The sequence below is a fragment of the Ciona robusta genome, chromosome 8 (genome assembly GCF_009617815.1).
Source record: "Ciona robusta chromosome 8, ASM961781v2".
NCBI lineage: Eukaryota > Metazoa > Chordata > Ascidiacea > Phlebobranchia > Cionidae > Ciona > Ciona robusta.
In genome coordinates this window covers 4,346,664-4,369,298 of record NC_143242.1, presented here as the reverse complement: position 1 = coordinate 4,369,298, position 22,635 = coordinate 4,346,664, and the positions used below count along the sequence as shown (strand labels likewise).

Here is a 22,635-nt window from a genome sequence, read left to right as displayed (position 1 = left end):
TATAACTCAGTTAAATTGAATACACCATGTGTCGATGTGTGTCTGGCGTATAATAAGACACCCATGTTGTAACTTGACAGTGAGCATGAGGTCTCTAAATACACCATGTGTGTTTGGTGTGTAAGAAGCCACACGTGTTATAGCTTGACAGTGTGCATGAGGCGTTTGAGTACACCACGTATGTCTGGTGTACAATAACACACCCACACCCCATATTCGCCCGACAGCGAGCATGAAGTGTAAATATTATTTCTTCCCAGATGTTGTCCGTAAGCAGTTCATGGGACGATCACTTGTGGGCACACTACAAAACCATGGTTGACATGGCAACCGAGCGTCATATACAGCAAACCGCGAACATAATGAAGCCGTGGCAATGTGTGGTGAAACGAGTCCCCCTCCCTGATGGATACTGGAAACAAAATATAGATCTTGGAGATTGCGACCTCGTGTTCAACAAGATTGAAAACTCAAATGATCAAGTTAGTTTGGGACGTACATATTTTTGTTTTGTACATATTGTTATTAGTTTGAAATTTGTATGTATAATCTCTTGCTGCTAAGTGTTAACATAAGTAAGTATACAATGGGTGTTCAACTAGAGCTTGAATAAGAGACTGATGATGACATTTAGGGGAAATAAATATCTATTATATTATGTATTATGTAATTTGCTGAACTTAATTTTTGTCTCTTACATATAATAAGTTCTGCGAATCTGACCCTGATCTGTAGCTCATACAGTTGGACAATTTTTGTGTCAAGAAATACAGTAAGGATCTGGTGCTACAAAAATGTAACAGGCAAAAATCAGGTCCAAGGGTTGATCCTTATTGTTTAGAAGCATGTCACCCCACTATTTAACAAAACTCCTAACTATGTGACGCTTATACCTACTTTATAAACTTCCATACTTCCCACACATCAGGCTGGGTGCTCATAGTTCCTTAAAAAATAGTCCCAAAAATTGATCTTTAATGTTTAAAAGTACTAATATGACATCCAAACAAATCCTGTTTTACAGATTGTGAGGGAAGAATCCGACAACCCGTATCACTTTATACAGCGTTGTATCATACTTAATGATATGGAAGCTATGATGGATAAATGCTTGGAGTGGTTGGATGACGCCTCCATGCAATTACTTCGATTCCTTGTTCATATTATTCTGTTTCTACGAACATTGGGTGTCCATCTTCAGGTTGGATAATTTTGACATGTTGATTGGAATATTGTAGTGTCATGTCTGTTCTATATTTTTAGATGAGTTCCTTTTTTTTGCCAGGTAAGAAAGGGTCGTTATTTGAAAAAATTTATGTCACCTAAACATTTTGTTAAATGGGACTGTCCAAGCGGTTTTGCAAAATATTGGTTTTTAATTTGTTGTTTATATAAATATAGTTTACTTTGCCAGTGGTATGTTTTCTATTATTTGCCACCTTTAATAATCTTTGTTTTTAATCTTTTTCTGTCTAGAAAAAAAGTATTTTTGTTAAAAAAAACACCTTTATATATTTTGGTGGCAAGTATCGGGTTTTAATATTTTTTACTTTTTAAAATTTATTTTCAACATTAGACAGAGCATTGTGACAAAACGATTGAAGCTTACGTTCGTAAACTCATCGCTGATGGTCGTACCAACCACTTGGTGGCGACATACACGGCAGCTCTTCCATCGGAACTTCAAATCATCAATTATTCTGCTTTCCTTGAGGCAATTACTGATTCCAATCTACAGAAGGAATATTTAGAGCTGGCATTGGAAGCAGGTTAATTGTTTATATTGTATGTTGAGCTAAAGCAATGTACTGCCTAATTATGAATGTACATGCTTGTTTCATTTGGGAAAATGAGGAAAATTTCTGGCCTAAATCCAAGATCCTTCGGCATACTGCGTTGTAGCACTTCGCATATATTTTTGCTTAAAAAAAGCCACTTAGAAGTTGTTGGGTTACCAAACATACAACTATTGAAAGCTTTTCGTAAACCCGGTAAATGGTAAACAACTTAAAAATGATATTTCTATGCCAGGACTCGAAATTCCTGCGATTACAAAGCGAGTCGTAGAAAGTATTCGATCTATCGGAGGCGTCAACCAAACCGTGGCTCCTGATTCATCGATTGAACTTCCGGTTACCATTGACGACCAGCGTAAGATCGATTCCATCGAGTGGTTGGTGTTTGACCCCTCGCAGCGATGTGAAGCGCTCAAGCAATGTAACGCTGTGATGCGACAATTCTTAGGTGAGGTGTGGTGTATTTTTGTGTGACTTGCAATGCATTGCGTAGGTGTTTTTTTATACACCTTATGCTCACTGTCGAGTTACAGCATGGGTGTCTTTTTATATACCAGTGTGACTTATTAGGTATTACATAGGTGTCTTCTTACATACCAGGCGCACATAGTGTATTCATACACCTAATGGTCACTGTAAAGTTATAACATGGGTGCCTACTTATTCACTGGATACACATGTTGTATTTATACACCTCATTCTCATTGCTCTAAACATGATAATTACTGAAACCATTTACAGCATCACGAAAACATGAAGCAGCTCATGATGTGTTCGTGAAAATTCCATCCGATTCCATAGACATCTTATATAACGAATGGCATGCGCAAGTAATAATAATATAATATAAACATTTAAAACACTACCAATCTAAAATAGTACTTTCTCCCAGATTTTTAACTGAAAGTAGAACTATGCGAAGTACAACAACTGTCACGCTTTTTATAAAATATGTTTTTTATACCTGTACTATGTAGAAGCATGTTATAATGACTGTTATTTTACTGTTTATTAACCAGTTGTGTAAATTACTTTTGTAAATATGGTTGCCAAATCTTTTTTTGTAATTTGTGATTCTATTCTATGTTGGTGAGGTCTCGCCGCGTGGCACGCCATGAGTCCTAGGATTTATATAATTTTTGCTTAATATTTGTGTGTCCCACACAATAGGGGTGCTATTATCTAAATTTTTGTTTTTTCTCCAGGCAGATAAAGATGTTCCTTTGCCAGCTGATGCTGATAATGCAATACGTGAACATCTGTGTATGAAGGTGAGGTGTTTGTGAATGACTTATTTTTGGTGGTTTTAAGCTATAGGCCAAAATGATCTGGTTAGGGTGTGATAAATAACACTGGTTGGAGAGATGTAAAACTAATCTTTAAGAGCTATAACTAAAAGCAATAAGGTTTTAGTGTATCACCATGAAGAGCTTCCACCATTTTCACATTCGCTATGCATACTTGGGCAGTTTACTAATGTCAACCCACAATTTACTACAGGTTTAAAAAATGTACACCTATACCTACTTAATAGAAACTCCCACATTTCCCCCACACCAGGCATACCTTGGTGCTCATACTTCATTCAAGGAATGGTTCAAACATCTACACACCAGTAAACCACAAGAATACCAACCAACCATCCACCAAACATCTACTTTTGGTTCGGTTAGCATCCCCGAACTTGTGGCTGAAGAACACAGGTTAGTGGTTTGGAGTAATGCGTTCAATATGTTGTTAGTATACTTGAAAAATAGGCGGACTCTGACTAATTGGTCATAAGATGTTTCTGTTGCACCTTATATTCAAACCTTTTTTTACCTTTCTTATCTGTTTTGTTCATTTACGTGTTTTAACAACTATTGATTTAACAGTACTACCCATATATTCGCTCTTCTAAATTTTCCCATTCTGTGTTATCATGACTGAAGAGATAAAATAAATTTATTCATTTCAACCATATCAAAAGGTGATGATAAAAACTTACAGTTCAATAAGTCTGCAAGAAATATCTCATGGGACACCATTAGTTGGACTCAAATTTTACTTCCTGCAGTTTTAGTGGTACCTAGTGTGTTTTGTTATTATGCAACGAGAATCTAATATAGTAGATTAAAACCAGGGCCAGATTCACATAATATATTGCAGTATTCTAGAATATACAATAGTTTATTATTTTATTATTCATTTCAGACAAAAAGTATCTGCTGACAAAATATCGGCATGGGACGATAAATTAAGATCTCTATGTGACCTTGTGTGCGATAAAATATACAACGTATTGTTGTTTCCACAGGGATGGCTTATGGATATGAGGGATGTAAGTATAAAGTTTTTATATTATTAAAGTATTGCATTGGGCAAGATTACACATAAAAAATGCAGAAAATTTCCAGACTCCTGATATAGTATATACTGTTTTTCCGTTTTACCTATTTTTTTGAATTTTTGCTATTTTTTTTAGTTTTTAATGAAAAACAGATAAACTGATTATTATTAAATAAATTATTTTTATTCACATTTTCGCAACATAAACGGAACATTAACTTTCACCACAGGATGGCGACAGCGAGGAAGGTGAATGGCGCAACCACCAGATGGGGTTGTTGAGAAGGGTTTGCATTCCTTATCTATCAAACCTCCTGCTTACTGTGCTTGTTGATACCGGGGGTCGATATAAAGAATGTGGGCAACTTGCGAATGTGTTAGCGTCAGAGGAATATAAACTATACGAGGTATTATGTTCACAAAGTATGGCATGTTATAGACGTTATTATGTTCATAGGCATAACATTAGGGAAGTTTGTTGTATTAGCTGTACATGTCACTCAAACCTGCAACATTTCATAGATGTTAAACGGGTATTATGTACGTAGGCGTAACTTTAGGGGTGCCAGGTCAATCAACCGTTTCAAACATGGAGTCTCATCATGTTTTAACATGACAGTTTTACACCTTAATAACTTTTTCCTGCTGGATTAGTAGAACCAACCAAAGTATATTGCCTTTACCTCATTAATCAATGGGATTTCTGTTTTTTTTAATTTGCTTATGCCAACTTCTGTGTATACAGTTTTGTCAACTATACCACACTTGATAATTTTATGTTGTTAGATTTAAATTTTATTGTTTCAGTTGTTTACAAAACAAGAAGGAAAAGAAATCATGAAAAGAATCCAAAAAGCTCTGATTAAAACATTATGAAGTTACAATGTCACTTTATGAACACACTGCCAATTTAGTTCATAATAAATTCAAATTCATGCACAGAATATGTAACTGTTATTTCTACTTTAGTGCTAAGTGGTTTCAGAGACTTCAAATAAGGGGTAAATAACAAATATTTCTCCTGAACTTTTTTACAAATTTTGTAAAATTTTGTTGAATGTCATTCTTTGGATTCCAGAAACAAACTTTATGTTAAGTATTGTGTAGAATCCCAATTTACTTTTCTCATAGAAATTTACCTTTCTTTGTTTCAACTCCCCCCCTGCTATTTCATGACAACAATCCTAAGTCCCAATGCATGTTAAGCTTTGATGTGGAAACATGTCCCAATGCTTCGCTTTTCACTCCCAAAAAAGTCTCTTTATTTCCTACATCACTGATGAAGTGATGATCATTTACTTTTTCATTTGCTGGCTTCCTGCTCCCGGAGACATGAGGACAATTGATCCTGGTTTCACAAATCCGGCATCAATACCTCCCTGACCAATCTGATGAAGAGCATTCTTCCATTGTTGCAACTTTTCACCATGGTTACGAATCGCGTCATCTTTTCTCTGAAGTTCTGTTTCCAACTCTTCTATATCTTCTTGGAGGACAAGTTCAGGTTGCTTCATAGCGAGGCTCGCACGCTCCTGTTAAAATATTTGCTAACTTAGTGTTTTTCAGGACATCTGGTATAAAACAACAAGTTCTTTTAATGTTTCATCTACCAAAAAAATGGACTATTTTACATCATGCCTGGTGAACATTTTACTATTCGTTAACTGAAAATTAGGACACATGCATGTTGTGCAAAAGATAAACACTGTAGGGTTTTTATGTAAGATTGATCAATAATAATGAAGAATTTCGTACAATTGTAGCATTCTAGAAATTTAAAGCAGGTTAAGCAATTATAGGTTAACAGTTTTGGTAACGGTAAATATTATTTTACTTATAATAATACTGAAGAAATTATTGTTAGATACTCCTAATCATTTTACCTTTAAGAAATAAGCTTCCGTTTGTCTTGCAAGCTTCAGAAATTCATTCACTGCGAATTCTACAGTCGGTCTTTGTTCGTCCTGGTGTGTGACTCCTACTGATGGCTCATCTGACACGAATTGTGAGATGCAGCTTCGAAAAGCTGATTCTAAGTCATCTATAACGGATCCAGAACCCCCAGACCTTTCCATTAATTTAATAAGCGTATAAACTGTATTGAATTATTAAGTAAATCTTTGTGAACTGTGAAGTGGATTTTAATATTTAGGTTAATCCCCTGATACATAAAGATCGCAAACAAATGCCGCGTTAAGATAGATGTTTCCAAAATAATAAATCTGACTGTAGTGTCTTTTCGTGGCTGTTTTGTAATGGTTTTACTAATTTAAAGTATGCACAATCTAATTGTAGTGCGCTTCTGGATTTTTTACTATTTTAGTACTTCTTAGTTGGCGTCGCTGGACATTTTTTTAGTTAGGTTACCGGGCGCCAATAAATCCCTTACAGCCCATCGGGCGTTTTTGTACGACTGCGTCAAGCGCCAGTAAACAACAACATTAAATTTTGCATTTGTGTAGCAATTCCATTATGTTCTCTATTCTTATTTTGTGGTTGCATGATAGTTTAGTTTCTTCATCGTGTTTTGTTCCTTTTCCAGTTGTATTATAGTACAAGTTAACTAAACAGGTACTTTTTTATGAGAATGCTAAACTAAAATGGGGAACAATAACTCCAGTACATATCAACCTCCCTCACCTCCCCCACTTAACTCACCCCCTTATACATGTGATTCAACACCTTATATTAGAGGTAAGTGATGTTTCAAAATTTTACTTTAATGTTTTTTTGCAACATGTTATTTCATAAATACGCAATTGTCAACTTTTATGACATGTCATGTTTAGTACAGTTGTGATGTTACAGTTTTCAGTAGATTCTCATTCATTATTTATTTGTATGATTCATGCTTCTGTTACTATATAAAGTTTACCTATATTAATAGGTAGCTTCTCTATTATTCCTGTATTGTGACATTGGTTACTGTTATTGCCCTACCGTAACAACATACCAAAAAAGAAAGACCAAAAATGCATTAAGGGTTAGTAGTTACCATATCATTATGTGGATTTTCCCATAGCACAATCTTTCGTTTAAGTTTTTGTGATAAAATAATTTTATTTTTAGATGACAGACTTTTATTCCATCCTATTCATGGAAAAAATATCACACTATCTCATGATCGAAAGGTAAGTTATGTGATTAAACCTAAATTTAGGTTTGTTTGTCTCTTATTGTCTGGCATTGTGGGATAACATTAAAAGCAAGTAAATTGTTGTTTTCCTCCGTCACTTTATTTTTCCTCCTTCCCTCCGTCTTTTCTTTTAGTGTTGTTTAATTAAGTCATTTTGTGGCCCCACAACACAAAAAAACTGGCGACAACAAGAATTGTATAAAAACATAACTTTCATTTTTTTGTACCAATTTTTGTTTAATAAAACGCCTTTTTGTCCATTGTCTGTTCATTGTTACATCACTTCCAGATTGCTCGTAGAACAAGTAGCTTTTGTTATGGAGTTGCCTTCAGTTCTCGACCAATCAGAATCAACGAAAGGATCAGCATTCGGTTGGAGACCATTTCAACCATGTGGAGTGGGGTTATGAGGTCATAAAGAGCATTATTAATAATACTTTTGTGTTTGTTGCCATGGCACATGGGTTAATGCACCTTCCTCCAGCCTAGAGGATGTGGGTTTAAGGTTCTGCTACTATTGTTGGCATATGTGTCTTTAGGCAAGACAGGATGCTAAACCAAGTCAACTTTTTGAATCATATAACAATTCTTATTCCTATTACGATTTAAAACTGTGGGCATTAATTAGACATTTCAAACCAGTTATTTAACCTAATTTATTAAAGTTATTTTGACCTACAGGTTTGGTGTGACATGTGTTGACCCCAACAGCCTCAATCCAAATGACTTGCCACGATATCTTTGTCCAGATCTCACCAACAAACCAGGGTTTTGGGCAAAGGCATTATCTGATGATTTCGCAATAGAAAATAACGTCATTTCATTTTTTGTTAATCATACAGGTAGTTTATATGAAAAGGTTGTGCATTCGGCTATTTAGTATGCTACTTAATAAGAGCTTGCCAACGCAACTTAATAGGCATAAGCCACATAACGTTAATATTTTTGTCTACAGGATCACACATTACTATAGTCTATACATATATTAGTTTTTACAGTTTCAGGATATTTTGGGCTGGCATATTAATTTTATAGTTTTTTTAATATATATGTCTATGTTATGCTTTCATTTTGTTTTACTTCTGTAGGACTGTAAAGTTATTTTTCGAATTAAACCATTTTCTGCTATGCGAGGATAGATAAATGTTAATCTAGATATGATTTACATATTGTGGACTGTCAATAATTATTAAGATTATTGGATAACAATGCTATTTATTTCAGGTGAATTACATTTCTCTGTGAATGGAAATGAACAGGAAACTTTTATATCTGGAATAAATTTAAGAAGCCATCAACCAATATGGATGGTAGTTGATGTGTATGGTAACTCTACTGCTTTAAGAATCATGGGTAATTCCCTTTTCTTCATTTTTTGGAATAATTTGATCCTTGCTATGAAAAAGATATTCAATTTGTTTTATGTGGGTGAGGTCCTACAGTGAGGCTTGCCGTGCGATGTAAAATTTAGAACAGAGTTGGACTTTTACCTTGACCCCCAGGCCTCAAGGTGTTACTATATCTCAGCTCTTTTGGCAGACCTTGCTCTAGGATCTCAACCATATAGAATAGGCAAAAGAGCAGAAACAGATGTAGCAGCAAAGTGGTCATAAAATGCACGTTTTTGTCGACTAAGAATGTGAAGATTTTTAACAAAGTTTTCTCTGTGTTTAAACAGGCAATGGAGTAAACATCGAACACCCAATGGATTATTGTGGATCATCACCAACAAGACGAAGGCATAATAACCCAAGTAAGATTGTTTATATAGGCGTTACTATGGTAATATGTCACCCTTTTTTGGGTAATAGACCAAATCTGGCCTAAATCCCAAGTCGTTAACTATGACTTACTCACAAAGAATGTTCACCCTGCATTTAACCAACTGTGACATAAAGTGGTTTAGCACCCAGTTTTACACCCGAATAAGTTATGTACCCTGATGTAAGAATTCTCTATGTTTCAGTATGAATGTAATTCCCCAGTCTTTCGCTGGGCCTCTCTGTGGGACCTTGAACATATAGAATGTAAACTAAAAACCTTAATTTACACAATCTATGCTATGGGTAGAAATAAATTACTCTGGTTTATTAATATTTTTGATAATAATTTTATCAGAGAATGATTATTATTTCCCCACACAGGGCAATCCAGGCAAAACATTGTATCATCTACTTTGGACGATTTGCGACAAATATTGCCGCCATCTTTGCTCACAAATAATTTGAGTCGGTCCTCCTTTTCGACACAACATGGAAATGACATTGCATTTCCCGATCCTTACAATGCAATTAAGGGTTGGAGATATGTTGGTGGCAATATTGTATTTTCAGGTAGTTTAATTGTTGGCAGTGAGCATGGGTTGTGTGTGGTGCATAAGAAGTCACCTATGTTGTAATTCCACAATAAGCATGAGGTGTATGAATACACAAAGTGTGTCTGGTGTATAAGAAAACACTAGTGTTTTAATTGAACAGTGAGTATAAACCATACATATATTTATTTCATAACTCAAATTAAAGGTAAACCATTTTCATCTGGAGAAAGTTGGTTCTTAAAAGTCAACAGCCAACGTCCGACTAAAATTCCAGTACTGGGTGTTGGTATAACCAGTTGTAACCCGGAGTTTATTGATATGGAAAGCTTGAATGGTAACACGGATGATTTAATGGATAGATTGGAATACTGGGTGATGCACGAGGTATGTATGGGTGCTGTGTAGTATGTATGCTGCATAATATAATATACATGCATTATATAGCCTATTATAGATATTTTTAATGAGATTTAAGTCGAAAATTACCCTTGAAAACATTTCAAAATATTTAAGTAATAAAAAAAAACTTTGAATATTGAATTTTTTAAGACTTAAAAAAAAGTTTTTGAACCAAAAAATATAAAATAGATTTTTATTGTTTTAAATGTTATGGAACAGTAAATAAGAAAATCATATTAAGACATGATTTAGCTAATTTTTTTTATGTAATAATGAATGATATTTTCTATTCAATGAATCGCTATTTTATCAAAGAATATTTTATATATAATGTTTGAATAAACTGTAAAAAATGTTTTGTTTTTTATTTAAAAAATTTTTTTAAATTGATTTTTAGGTATTCCCAGCCCCAAACGTTGGTGATTTTTTCTCTATTACATTGAGCTCTGATGGTTGTGTTATGTTCCAAGTTATTGGTGGCGAAGAACAAATGTTGTTTCATTGCGACACTTCGCTGCCTCTATGGTTCATCATTGATATGAGGGGAGACATATCACATCTCATATCAGTAGCAGGTAAATATGATGGTCATGCAGTAGTCACACTAGTCTAGAGCATGTTAGACCTACATTATAGGTACCAGTTATGCTATATTAGAGACCTAAGCCTTATAGAAAAATCTCTATTACTGAGTGTCCATAAACTGCCTCAGTTAGATACAAAATGGGGCAATAGGGTAAAGCTGATAAAAAAACACTCGCCCTTTCTCTTTAAACAGTGCACTCGCTCTGTCCTTTCAATTTGAGAATATATTTTTCTTTTTTAATTAAAAAAACTAAAAAAATGGAAATTTGACTTTTTTTAAAAAGCATACAAATAAAGAAATGGAAATTGTGGATCAGATTATATCATACATCTATAACCTTTAAAGCTACCACAAGAGAACCTCGGAATTTGAGCCCATTACCTCCTGCCCCTGGTATAAGTTCACATCTTGAAACAGGAACATCTGTGGATGACATTCGTTATGATTTGAACGTGGATCTAAATATAGACAGATTGGCTAAAGATGCTGCACAAATGTTTAGCAATATTACCAGAGCTAACATGGTGGCAAGTGAAGGTAAAAGTTGGATAATAATAGATACAGACATACAATGCCAGGTTATTGGTGTACCCTGGCCTGGCCCTGAACCCTAGGTCCTTTGGTTGGGGTATTGCCTATTGGTCCACTGGCCAAAATCACAGGTCCCTGACATGCCTAATTAAAAGACTATATTCATGTAGAATACTTCTATTATGTATTCTGTATGTTCCACAAAAGTAAAGATAAATGTTTATATTAAACCAAATAACTACTTGTTCAATATATTTAAAAAACGAGATGTTAAAATGCAATATATATATGTTTATATGCAAAATGTGATAATGTTGCATTTTATTGATTTTTTGCAAAGGCTCATTACGTATACGTCATTTTAGGCGAAATGTATATCTTTTACAGAAATGAATTTGTTTGAGCGTGATTTTTGTTTCTGTTATGTATTTTGTAGCGTTTGTTTCCCAATGTAATAACGACGGTTGTTATCTTTTACCAACAGATGAAGAAGATTCTGTGGACGAAGACTTTGTGGATGTTCCAGGAGGAAATGATGTTGAAATTCTTCCAGGAGCTTCTGTTTCAACACAAGGAGCATCTGGGATCGCTCCTCCTGATGTTAGGGAGGCAGGGAGTAACGATGGTGAGAAAAAGGATTCTGAGTGTTCTTTATGCGTTGACGCTCCGGCAAATTACGCGATTTACGATTGTGGGCACGTTTGTTTGTGTGAGGCTTGCTCAAAAAAGTTGCTTCAAATGGAACGTTTTCCAAAATGCCCGATTTGTAGAAAACCAATCAAAGATGTTATGAAGCTGTATCATATTTGAGTTTATTTTACGCTGTGTGTATTTGGTGATACAATTTTTTTATGGGTATTGGGTAGCATTCTGTGACATAGTTGAATTGAAGCCAGAACCCGCCAAAACGACATTCCAGAAGCTAGATAAATAAAAACTAAGTTTACTCTAGCAGGGTTTAACATATGTTGCAATAAATTCACTTACCTAGATACATTATTTAACCTATAGTTCCGAAATCTATGTTCTAAAAACTCCAACTTTCTTTTATTTGATGCGCAATTATTCTAGCTGGATGATTACAACTCTGTACTTCCATAGTGCTGTAGTAACCTGTACAGATGTAAGTTTTCTGGGTATTTTGTCAATTTATTTTTTAAATTTATCTGTCCTGCTATTGGTTTAGACGTGTGTTTCACAACATTTTTACTCAACCCTAAAAACCTTAAACTTGTAACTCAAAATCCTGTTATTTTTTATTGTGTAAGGTTTTCTTCATACTTACTATCCTGCAGCTCATTTCATGTATTCACAAATTATGCAAAAAAATAGAATTTATTATTTGGTGTTACGTAAAGCTTAGATTTACCATCATGCATCACTTTTATTTATTCCTTGAGTGTTTAAAAACAACTCAATATTTTAAACAAAGATGAAGTTTAATTGTCCATGCTTTATTTAACATTAGGTTAGTTATGTGATGTCAAATCTTTTAAATTGCTTCTTTATTTATTTTTTTATTCGTAAGTCATTTTTAATGGTTATATTCGTGTTAAATTCTGAATATTTTTTTAATTATTTGCTTTAAATTTATTTTCACTGGTGTTAAAATGTGCTTTAATTTAAAATTTCACTTATTTATCACAAATTGAAGTTCTTTTTGTTTATTGTCACAGTTTGCCATAAAAACAACCGTAATGTTGCCAATGTTTTCTAAAAACGTGAAGAATGTTTATAAAAGTTTACAGGAAACATTGTTATGTTGTTTAATTATTTATTTCTGTATTTCTACCGATTCAATAAAGCTAGTTTTTTTTTTTGTTAAAGCTCAGCTTTCTTTTCAAGTCACAGTTCAGCCACAACAAGTATAATATGTTTTTACATTAAACAAAAACTTGTGGTAATATAAAAAAATTCCCCTTTCAAATTATTTTTTTCTGTACCCACATTTCAGGCGGTAAAATATCTGTATAGAAATATTAAACTAATGCAATTTTCTTAGATGTCTATTATCCCTGGTAACAACAAGTTATATCAGAAAAAAAATCTTCAACATTGTTTGTATTTTGTATGTGATGAACTGCCTATCTTTTATTTTGTTATAATTTATCATTATTGTAACTTCAATGCCTTATTCTCTGTGTATGTTGCATTGTTCTTATTTTTCTCGTGTAAATCTCTTTTGATTCTAGTGTATAATCACAGGTCAGTGAGTTGTAGGTTATTTAATGACATTTCTGCAACATTTGGTCAACACTGAAGTTTTTGCTAGTCAACACTGAAACCAGTAACTTTTTTGCTGGTCAATATTGAAATATATAATTGGTCAACACTGAGATTTTTAATTGGTCAACATTGAAACTACTAACTTTTTTGCTGGTCAACACTGCAACACAATGTCTTGGACCTCAAGCACAGGACTGATGGATTCTTTGGTGCGAGATTATCTTTTACAAAGAGGATTTAACTCAGCTTTAAAAAGTTTTGACTTTGATTCAAAGAATGATAAAGAAAAAGGCTTCAGGGTAAGTTAATACTTGTTGTATATTTGTTTCTTCATGTATGAACTGAGGAATCTATTTTTTTTATCTGCACAAGCATGTTGTTGATTTATTTTTATTGAACACAAGAACAAATGAGTACAAAATACAAACATTTTTTTAGTAAACCAAACCCCTTTTTCGACCTTGATTTACTCACCTTTGTTTAACGAGAAATGACTAATACCAAGAACTATTCATTGTAACTGTATTTTTAATTATAAAAAACTATATGTTTTACTATATTTTTAATAAAAAAAAACAATATGTTTTAGTGCAATTTTAATCAAAAAAACTATATTTTTTACCATACAGGTTGATAAGATCTTGCAGTACATACTATCCATGGTTGCAAGTTGTGACTTGGATTCCTTGCGTTCATATTGGAGCCATCTTGACCAGAGGTTGTTCTGTTTGTTGGGGGAACAAGCACAAACATCAACAGTCAAGAAAATGGAATTCAACTTGTACCGATATTATATCGTCAATGCTTTGCAAAACGGAAAACGAAAAGAATGTTTTGAGTTTTATGAAAAAATGTCAACAGTAAGTGGAAAAAGTTTTATAAATATGACAGATATTATTCCGTTCATTTGTCAGCTTGCATGTTTAAAGACTGTTTTTTTAATGAATGATAGACTGATGTAAATTATTTATCCTCACATGGCGGACAACACTGACAATTCAAAAAAGTAAGGGCCAACTTAGTTAGAGCAATTGCTGTTAAATGTGTTGCCTAAAAACACCTAATCTCAGGTGTAGAATCACGCTAACTACTGTTCCACTGAGCCAGACACAATGATATATGTTCTTGTACTTCTGCTACCAGACATAATGTAAAATTGTATTTTTCCTAATTTAACCACCAATAACTATAACACCTTGTAGCTTGTACATATAAGGATGAAATAATCCACAACACCTAATATTCCAGGAGTTACAGAATTTACCTGAATGGAAAGATTGGTTTTCCTTCCCTTTCACCCCCCACCCTGAATCCAACAAACTTTATTCAAACTACTTCACCAAACAATGGTCAGATACATTTCTTGTCTCGCTGCAGAATTTCCTCGCTGTCACCTTTTCATGGTATTTCTATGATTTAGTTTCATTTTTTCGCCATTTCTATATTTTTATGTTTGTAGCTTATCCTATCTTCCTGCAGGGTGACATGCAATGAGACATGAGATTTAGGCTCGAGTTGGTTTACTTCCAATATATTTAAGCTTATGTCTTATTAATATATATAATAATATATTTATGTGGTAATGTTTTGTTGTTTGTAATGTTCATGGTTGCCTAACATAGGTATGCAAGGTAAGCATATATATCCTGAAAAAAACCCAGAATACCTAGTATAATACATATACATTTTAATATCTTACAAATATGTCTTAAAATATACCCTAAGCAGTAGTGATAGTACAAAGATCAGTCTATTTCTCAAATAAAATAATAATTTGAAAAATTGTATTTCCTTTTCTGGCATATACCCTTTTTGCATGGTCACTTTTATGCACGTAAGTACTCGCATATTTACTCGCAAACGCTTATGACGTTATGTGTGTTAACTTTGTTTTTGCGAGTAAATATGCGAGTACTTACGCGCATAAAAGTGACCATGCAAAAAGGGTAATAGGGTATCTTGTTTTTAAAAGTTAGGCACCTATGTTATTGTATTTATGAGCCCCCTATTCCAATCCTTTAATGCAGTCTCCCAGCACCTGACCTACTATCATTATTCAATAAAGACCAAGCCACCATAGATAAACTTGAAAGTGAGAATGAATTACTGAGGTTAACATTATCGGAAATCAACATCAACCCAGTGTTAAGAGAGGAAAATAAAATTCCTAATTATGTTCGTGGCCTTGGGGTGCCTGGAGCTCTTGTAGAGTAAGTTGCTTGTTTATATTTTAATGGTTATGAGACTGTATTCTATTCTATGGTAGAAATATAATTTCGGGGCTAGGTTCTATTTTACAAGGTCCTGCAGTGTGAAACGCCATGGCCCATAAAATTAGGCTGAATTAGCACATTATCCTCAAATGGCTTAATATTGCATAGTTTATATATATCAGCTTTGTTAACTAGAGAAACTTGAAGCAAAATCTTTTCTAAAATAAAATAAAGTATTTTGTCTAAGCTGTCACAGTTAAGCAAAAAATATAGATATTCCTATTGTATGGTGTTTTAATATTCATGTCATTTCAAGAATGCTATCATTTTGCTCATTGTAGTCAAGAGTAACCTGATGCCTTGGCTTTACAGATATTTAACAATATAATTTATATATAATATTTGAACAATGTTGGCAGAAATGAACCTTCAACAGTTCAAACACAAAAGAAGAAAAGCGCTTTTAGTTTTCCATCAAAGAAAACAACACCAACAACAACTTCACCTAAATTAAACAAACAACAAAAATTAACCCAACAACAACAACAACAACAACAGCAACAGCAACCTAAACAATTACCAAAACAGATTAGTAGGTTATTGTAAACTTGTGTTGTACATTTCCAATAATTTTTTTAAATAAAAACAGTTATCTTTTTATAAAGCATTTCAACCTTTTGCCCACAAAGTTACCCACACGGTAACTTGTAAGCGGGCATGAGGTGTATGAAACAGAACACTCCTGTTATGACTGTCATTAACCCACCACGCTAAGATAAATGTTCTGTTCATTTATTAAAAATAATCAAATATTTTTAGTTTTTCTCAATTCAATTACAGACCCCCCCATAAAACCCACAGCACCCAACACACAGATTGAACAACCACCACCAACCATTCAACCACCATCGGATAACTTGATGCAAAGGAATAAAAAACTATCTGGTTATCAGAACCAAAGACGAGAGTTGTTTGGGGTATGTAATGTATTGTAGAATATGTCGAAACGAAAGATCTATTTTAGAAAAGTGTAATATGCCGTGAACCAACAGACCAACTGGGGTCCATAGAGCAGTTTTAGGGGTTCAACAATGTAAATCAATGGCTGTGATTGCTGTGGTTTTTGCATTTTTCCTATAGCCTAGTTTGATTTTTATAACAGTGTATACAAATGCTTACTTTAAACATTTTTCATAAACACCGTATTTTATCACACAGACAAGCCGTTCAATCGATCTTGACCCCCAAATAAAACCTCCTAAATCTGACCCCCCTGCCACCCAATCTAGCCCAACTCCTAATCTACCGAAAGAAGACCCTCGCTCCTCACCCCTGATCCCTAATCCCCCGATAACAAAATCCTCCTCACTCTGGCTCCAGTCGGATCAACCTCCCGAATCTGCATCCAATGAACCTTTCTTGAAGTTAAGCAAGGATGAATATCATGATCATCATTCATCCATCATGCAGTGCAGGTATGTGGGCTTGATTTGCCATTATAAATTTCCACTACCACCATTAGTGACCACTGAGTTGGAGAAATATGCGTTACGAAGACCTAGGACTTTTCTTCACAAGCATTTATTGTTAATACATTGATTGCAATTTCAATATTTCCTTTTAACTAATTGCATAATAAAAGACAATATTTCGCCTATATGTCATTGTTAAATCTCTTACTTTAATAGAAATTTATTATACAAATTGATTTTTTTCTGGACTTGATTTTTTTCTGTTACGTTTTCGTAGCACTAGACCCTGATTGTATTTTACACAAGCTGCGTTCAACTCTATGAGCACCAGATCAGGGTCAGACTGGTGAAATTTATTTCAATTATACAATGTATTGTAGGTTTAATCCCCAAGGCAACTCGATAGCAAGCGTGGACAAAGATGGGGTTGTAAAGATTTGGCAATTTGAACCTAACCCTGTCACAATAGCCACTGTGATGTCACGATCACCATTCTTATCCTTGGATTGGCATACTTCTGCAACTGATTTGGTAAATGTGTTTTATTATGTTTGTGGAATGTATTTCATAAAGGGTATCATCTTTGTGTGTGTGTATAATGACTGTCGTTAAAAGTTTAATTTTGGGCTTTATTTTTAAGGCAAGAAACAAAAAAGTTATTTCAGATTACAAAGTTGAAAATTTTATTGCAATCTGTGTTTAATCTGGGTCCTGTAACTAACAGAACATGGTGTTTTAGTGGTTTCTGACTGGTAGTTTTAGTTTTCGACGTTTGTATAGTGTAAGAGAAAAAAATTTGTTTTTCGATTTTATTTATAATTTTGTTTCGATTAAGGTATAAAAATTTCCCCCTAAAATCAGTAAGATTTCCAGGGTAAAATTTTATGTGCCGCCCTTTAGTGTTAGTGCTAGTGCTAAAAATTTCATCACAATTTGCAGGTATTGCTTGGCTCTTCAAATGGGACCATCAAAATATACAACGCTGCATCAAAAGTCTCCCAACATGACGTTAATATAAGCGGAAACTGTCCAAGAGTGAACCAACTATCATGTCACCCTGGTGGGACCTCATTTGTGACTTCTTGTATCTCGAACGGGGGGTTTGGGGGTTACACCCCGAACACACAGGATGTTAATACCCCCGGAAGGGTCCAAATATGGGATATTAATGAAAGCCAGGTGGGTGAAATATAACATGTTGGTGAGGGTCAAAACTTTGTAGAAAAACCTTGTTTGTGTGTGATGAAGTGCAGTCAGGATTTTGTTCAAGCTGTTTATGTAGTCAGGATTTTGTTCAAAATATTTATGTAGTCAGGATTTTGTTCAAAATGTTTATGTGGTCAGGATTTTGTTCAAAATGTTTATGTGGTCAGGATTTTGTTCAAACTGTTTATGTAGTCAGGATTTTGTTCAAGCTGTTTATGTAGTCAGGATTTTGTTCAAGCTGTTTATGTAGTAAGGATTTTGTTCAAAATGTTCATGTAGTCAGGATTTTGTTTTTAAACTGTTCATGTAGTCAGGATTTTGTTCAAGCTGTTTATGTAGTCAGGATTTTGTTCAAGCTGTTTATGTGGTCAGGATTTTGTTCAAGCTGTGTATAGGAAATTTTTAACAGTGGTTTTGGCCGGGGACACAAATGACTATCAGTAGTGGTACACTGGTCGTATCAGTGTCCGGCATTGAACCCAGTAACCTTCAGTTACAATACAAGTGCCTAACCACATATCACTATAGTAACATCAGTATCTAACTAACCATCAACCCTTGTCGCTTACCTTTGGGGAAGTGGCAGGCTGCAAAATATGGTAGATCTCTACGATAGCACCCCGGGTGTTGGGGTAATGTGCCAATCTTGGCTTTAATCTTAGGACCAATGGCATAATAGGCTGCGGGACCACGCCCATATAGAATAGAATCATACCAACTAGAGAAATACTAACGGGAATTTTTTTATAATTCCATGTCTTGGACAAGGACCTCACCCACATAGAATAGAATCTAAAACCAACAAACACTTCCTATTACAGGTCACATTAGATTCCAGCTTACACGAATGTAGTGACCGTCATATTGAATGTTTGGCTTATAGCAAGGATGGTAACTACCTAGCAACTGGGGATAGCAAAGGAAAACTAACAGTGTTTGGTGGGTTGTTGTTGGATTTGAATATTTTTTCTAAATGAATGCAGATATTTACTTTTTTTGTGTAAAACTTGTTACATATAACTGATACAAATGTTCTGTTTTTATAGTGATGCAGATTAAAATAGGTGATATTTTTTAACTTATATATTTACATCTGATTTTTTTCTCTATTATTTTTACTTATATTTGAATATTTGATAAGTTTTTATGGATTTGTGTATTGATAAAAATGCTTAAGTATTTTACAATCTGATGCATAAAAATGATCTCCGTTTGATATAGAAATACATTACAGATACAAGAACATACAAACTAATGCAGAGCAGGCAAGCACACAGTGGTCCAATATACACCGTGCAATTCTCACAAGATGAAAGATTTGTGTTCACACTTGGTGCTGATGGGAAGGTTGGTGCTTGTGTTCTATATGTCTGGTGTAATGTTGGTGTCTTCTTTTATACCAAACGTACATGGTACATTCATACCTCATGCTCACTGTTAAGTTGGATGTCAAGCTACAAAAAAGCTTACAGTTCTTAATCCTTAACCCCTACAGTCTGTAACTTTTAGCTTCTAATCCTTAACCTCAAACTTTTTTTATTTGATACAAAACACACCATTCTATATACCCTATTCACTCACCCCATGTTATAACCCTTGGCTTCCTTATTGGCTATAAACTATACAAACATCAAAATGTTGTAATCACACATGAAATTTTGATTTGATATACCTCATTCATATACCCTATTCATACATGTCATGTCATATCCCTTGCTCACACCTTACATTTAAACCCCTTCCTTTAGTTCTGTGCATGGAACCTTGCGTCCCCAATTGAACCAACCATCTTCCCCATCCATGCATCGGCTGGTGGTCCGTTTGAGGTCACAGGGTTCAGTGGATACAAACAAGTTCAACAACCTGGTGGGGGGAGGCTGTTTGCTTTCGAACCTAATGGAAATCATGTGATGACTTGTGATGGACCATCTGCTGTGGTGTATGAGGTAAGTTTTGTGTGACTGATGATGCAGCCATGTTTTTGACACTCCTTTTTTTTAAAAAACAAATATATATAAAAAATAAAAAAAATTGTTTCCTTATTTCCAGGTCAATATAAGTCTGGGAACACTGAAAAAGGTTCTCACATTGGTTGACCATCGTAGCCCAGTGTTGAGTTTAGATTGGACATCTGCGTTGAAGTGTGCGTATTGCATGACAGGTGGCATGGATGGCAAGGTTAATGTTACAACTCTGCTTAAGAAATAAAACGTATAAAAAATATTATGTGTGGTTACTCAGTACTTCTTAACCCTGGTTCCTGACCACAAATAATTTATGCTTATTTGATTAAGTCATTAACAGGGGTAAGAAGCACTGATGTAACTGTTAAAAAACTATATCAAAGGAATTTCGAAATGAAATCTGTTCTATTTTGAATTTAAACTTAAAAATCAAACTGTATTATAAAAGTAATTTAAAAATAAACAGGTTGGTTTTTACTGACAATCTTCTTTATGGTTGATAAACGTAATGCATTATTCTGATTACAAGTAAATGTATCAGAATGTTTTTCTACTTTCTTGCAATCAAATTTATATATAAGATTTTTAAACTGTCAATCTGTTCCTGTTGTAAAATTAAATATGTGCAATAATTATAAATATTTATTATTGATTTTTACAGCACAAGACAATATAAAATTATTGCAATCATGCATTACAGGAAAAATTATTAAATGTTTAGAATTTGTTGTAAACTTGCAGTTTTTATGTTGTAGCCGAAGTGCAGCTGTTTTATGTAGAAGTAACAGCTCTTTGAAAAGTTTACATTAACTGATTGAAAATCCAGACCACATACCACAGTGTCCTAATTCCAAACTATTTCTGGGAACAAAAGTTCTTACAACATAGAGGGTACAGCAATATAATATTGATTCTTTGAAGATAACCTATATAAGAAACATGGGGTAAATGAGCCAGCTCTGACCTAAATCCCTGGCATGCATCACTGTAGGACCTCAACCACAGGAAAACCCAAGAAAACACCAAAATTGATGCATGATTTAAAAATCGAGATCATCATCAGGGTCCTCTTCATCATAATCATCGACGTCATCCAGCTCGTAAATAATTTCTCCACTTGTTTTTTCTTCCATCTTAACAGCAAGTTTGGCTTGGGTGTACGGCATTACCAGCTTCCCACGCTGCTTTTTCTCGTCGTTTGAGAGTTTCAGGTTAAACGAGAGGTCTGAAACCACACTTGGTTCATCACTAGGTGGTGGTATAGGTTCACAAGGTTCATTATGATTGGGGAGCGACCATTTTATTGCAGATACTTGAAAATCGGAAGCAATTTTAATTTCTCTATCAAATTGAAGCATTTTTCCATTTGGTTTTTTGAATATTGTTTTACACACCATCACGTTGTTACGAGGATGTCTCACAAGCGCTGTCTTGTCTTGGTCCCTTTCCACTTCGAGTTCTTCATTACTTAAGTTTAATACTGCGTTGGATAAATGTTCAATTGATTTTTTCACCCCTTGGTTAATTTCGTCCGAGTGGATTAGCAAAATACATTGTTCAAGTTGAGGGTTTTGCTTTAAACGCTGCAGATCTTGGTATAATTGATTTGCAGGATGGTTGTTTAAATACATTCCAACACCATCAATGGCCACAATGAATTGATCAGTATAACATGCATGGTTTTCAATGGTTTTTGAAAATAAGAAACTTTTTGAAATTGTATTTTCTCCATCGTCCCAATTTAAAGGGTCAGTATAAAAATCATGTATAATAATATTTTCATGATTGGTTGATTTTAAAGAAGTTAAGAAATCTTCTGGATGAGTTTCAAAAAGAAAAACATGAACCACAGTCTTTTTACATCGAGTTGTGACAAAAGATTGAAACAATGTGGTCCCTGTAACATCAAGGGAATCAGATATGACAATAAACTTTGGTTTTTCCACTTGGTTTAATAATTTAAGCAGCATATTTATTTAGTAGACAGCTCAGCTTTTGCAGCTTGTGTCTCTTCTAGTGTTGACTTTAAATCCTGGAGCAGAGAATCAACTTTTTCTTCAACTTTTGTCGCAAAGTTGTCCAGATTGTCTAAAGCTTCTTCCAATGCAGAAAAATCTAAAAATAACCTCATTAATGATCAGTGAGGTTATGCAATGGAAAACTTAAGTAAGTGATGGCGACATTGGTGCATACAAATATGTACAGCATAACGTATAAGCTTAAACGTAGAAGTATAAGTCAGTCTTATCTTAACTAGCACCTGTGTAATGCTTTAATACAATGTTTTACAATACCTGAATTTTCGTCCAATTCCAAAAGTTCTTTTACAGCCTTTTCCTCAGCGCTCATCCCGATAAATTCAGGCATAGAATATGTTTTACTTTATTCCTTAATCGTAGCTTTCCTATGGTTTTCTGTACTCTGGTTAAAATAGCTGAGTCATGCAAAATGCTCATGTGAT

The 22,635-nt window shown here is 34.2% G+C and overlaps 5 protein-coding genes across 6 annotated transcripts in view; 3 read left to right on the top strand and 2 right to left on the bottom strand.

Annotated features, from left to right (window-relative positions):
• Nucleotides 1-5,068, top strand: part of LOC149732510 (nuclear pore complex protein Nup107-like) — a 31,906-nt gene extending 26,838 nt beyond the window's left edge. Inside the window, exons 16-25 of the mRNA XM_089882852.1 lie at nucleotides 261-482; nucleotides 1,025-1,201; nucleotides 1,577-1,769; nucleotides 2,032-2,244; nucleotides 2,538-2,626; nucleotides 3,002-3,067; nucleotides 3,357-3,499; nucleotides 3,990-4,116; nucleotides 4,355-4,531; nucleotides 4,932-5,068. Of these exons, the coding sequence (XP_089738978.1) occupies nucleotides 261-482; nucleotides 1,025-1,201; nucleotides 1,577-1,769; nucleotides 2,032-2,244; nucleotides 2,538-2,626; nucleotides 3,002-3,067; nucleotides 3,357-3,499; nucleotides 3,990-4,116; nucleotides 4,355-4,531; nucleotides 4,932-5,000 (1,476 nt within the window). The 3' untranslated portion in view covers nucleotides 5,001-5,068. The remainder of the gene's footprint in view (nucleotides 1-260; nucleotides 483-1,024; nucleotides 1,202-1,576; nucleotides 1,770-2,031; nucleotides 2,245-2,537; nucleotides 2,627-3,001; nucleotides 3,068-3,356; nucleotides 3,500-3,989; nucleotides 4,117-4,354; nucleotides 4,532-4,931) is intronic.
• Nucleotides 4,897-6,292, bottom strand: LOC149732509 (mediator of RNA polymerase II transcription subunit 28-like). Its single transcript, XM_089882875.1, has 2 exons — nucleotides 6,008-6,292; nucleotides 4,897-5,656 (listed from the first exon to the last, which is right to left on the bottom strand). The coding sequence occupies exons 1-2, from the start codon at nucleotides 6,197-6,199 to the stop codon at nucleotides 5,420-5,422; spliced, it is 429 nt and encodes a 142-aa protein (XP_089739001.1). The 5' UTR covers nucleotides 6,200-6,292; the 3' UTR covers nucleotides 4,897-5,419.
• A 139-nt stretch (nucleotides 6,293-6,431) lies between these two features.
• LOC149732508 (E3 ubiquitin-protein ligase NEURL1B-like) lies at nucleotides 6,432-13,298 on the top strand. 2 transcript variants are annotated; one of them, XM_089882858.1, is made up of 11 exons: nucleotides 6,432-6,818; nucleotides 7,194-7,255; nucleotides 7,550-7,671; nucleotides 7,942-8,102; nucleotides 8,485-8,613; nucleotides 8,939-9,013; nucleotides 9,405-9,593; nucleotides 9,783-9,961; nucleotides 10,374-10,551; nucleotides 10,980-11,099; nucleotides 11,578-13,298. In XM_089882858.1, the coding sequence occupies exons 1-11, from the start codon at nucleotides 6,725-6,727 to the stop codon at nucleotides 11,901-11,903; spliced, it is 1,635 nt and encodes a 544-aa protein (XP_089738984.1). In that variant the 5' UTR covers nucleotides 6,432-6,724; the 3' UTR covers nucleotides 11,904-13,298. The 2 variants fall into 2 exon arrangements, with proteins under 2 accessions (XP_089738984.1, XP_089738983.1); XM_089882857.1 differs by having other exon boundaries at nucleotides 10,908-11,099.
• On the top strand, nucleotides 13,297-21,105 carry LOC149732507 (WD repeat-containing protein 91-like). The gene is made up of 13 exons (XM_089882855.1): nucleotides 13,297-13,618; nucleotides 13,949-14,179; nucleotides 14,568-14,722; nucleotides 15,347-15,529; nucleotides 15,952-16,124; nucleotides 16,373-16,509; nucleotides 16,751-17,007; nucleotides 17,385-17,535; nucleotides 17,944-18,183; nucleotides 19,032-19,149; nucleotides 19,445-19,557; nucleotides 19,959-20,156; nucleotides 20,260-21,105. The coding sequence occupies exons 1-13, from the start codon at nucleotides 13,490-13,492 to the stop codon at nucleotides 20,416-20,418; spliced, it is 2,244 nt and encodes a 747-aa protein (XP_089738981.1). The 5' UTR covers nucleotides 13,297-13,489; the 3' UTR covers nucleotides 20,419-21,105.
• LOC149732506 (elongator complex protein 5-like) lies at nucleotides 20,799-22,628 on the bottom strand. The gene is made up of 2 exons (XM_089882867.1): nucleotides 22,469-22,628; nucleotides 20,799-22,289 (listed from the first exon to the last, which is right to left on the bottom strand). Exon 2 carries the CDS (start codon nucleotides 22,142-22,144, stop codon nucleotides 21,215-21,217), a length of 930 nt encoding a protein of 309 aa, XP_089738993.1. The 5' UTR covers nucleotides 22,145-22,289; nucleotides 22,469-22,628; the 3' UTR covers nucleotides 20,799-21,214.
• Between the last annotated feature and the right edge of the window lie 7 nt (nucleotides 22,629-22,635).

What these genes read in the sequence shown, in the direction of transcription:
- LOC149732509 (XM_089882875.1), bottom strand. Translation starts at nt 6,199, where the DNA reads ATGGAAAGGTCTGGGGGTTCTGGATCCGTTATAGATGACTTAGAATCA. An exon ending in CGGAAGCTTATTTCTTAAAG is followed by an intron (nt 5,657 to 6,007) that starts GTAAAATGATTA and finishes ATATTTTAACAG; the next exon opens with GAGCGTGCGAGCCTCGCTAT.
- LOC149732508 (XM_089882857.1), top strand. Translation starts at nt 6,725, where the DNA reads ATGGGGAACAATAACTCCAGTACATATCAACCTCCCTCACCTCCCCCA. An exon ending in ATTTTTTGTTAATCATACAG is followed by an intron (nt 8,103 to 8,484) that starts GTAGTTTATATG and finishes TATTTATTTCAG; the next exon opens with GTGAATTACATTTCTCTGTG. An exon ending in TACTGCTTTAAGAATCATGG is followed by an intron (nt 8,614 to 8,938) that starts GTAATTCCCTTT and finishes GTGTTTAAACAG; the next exon opens with GCAATGGAGTAAACATCGAA.
- LOC149732507 (XM_089882855.1), top strand. Translation starts at nt 13,490, where the DNA reads ATGTCTTGGACCTCAAGCACAGGACTGATGGATTCTTTGGTGCGAGAT. An exon ending in ATAAAGAAAAAGGCTTCAGG is followed by an intron (nt 13,619 to 13,948) that starts GTAAGTTAATAC and finishes TTTACCATACAG; the next exon opens with GTTGATAAGATCTTGCAGTA. An exon ending in GTGCCTGGAGCTCTTGTAGA is followed by an intron (nt 15,530 to 15,951) that starts GTAAGTTGCTTG and finishes CAATGTTGGCAG; the next exon opens with AAATGAACCTTCAACAGTTC.
- LOC149732506 (XM_089882867.1), bottom strand. Translation starts at nt 22,144, where the DNA reads ATGCTGCTTAAATTATTAAACCAAGTGGAAAAACCAAAGTTTATTGTC.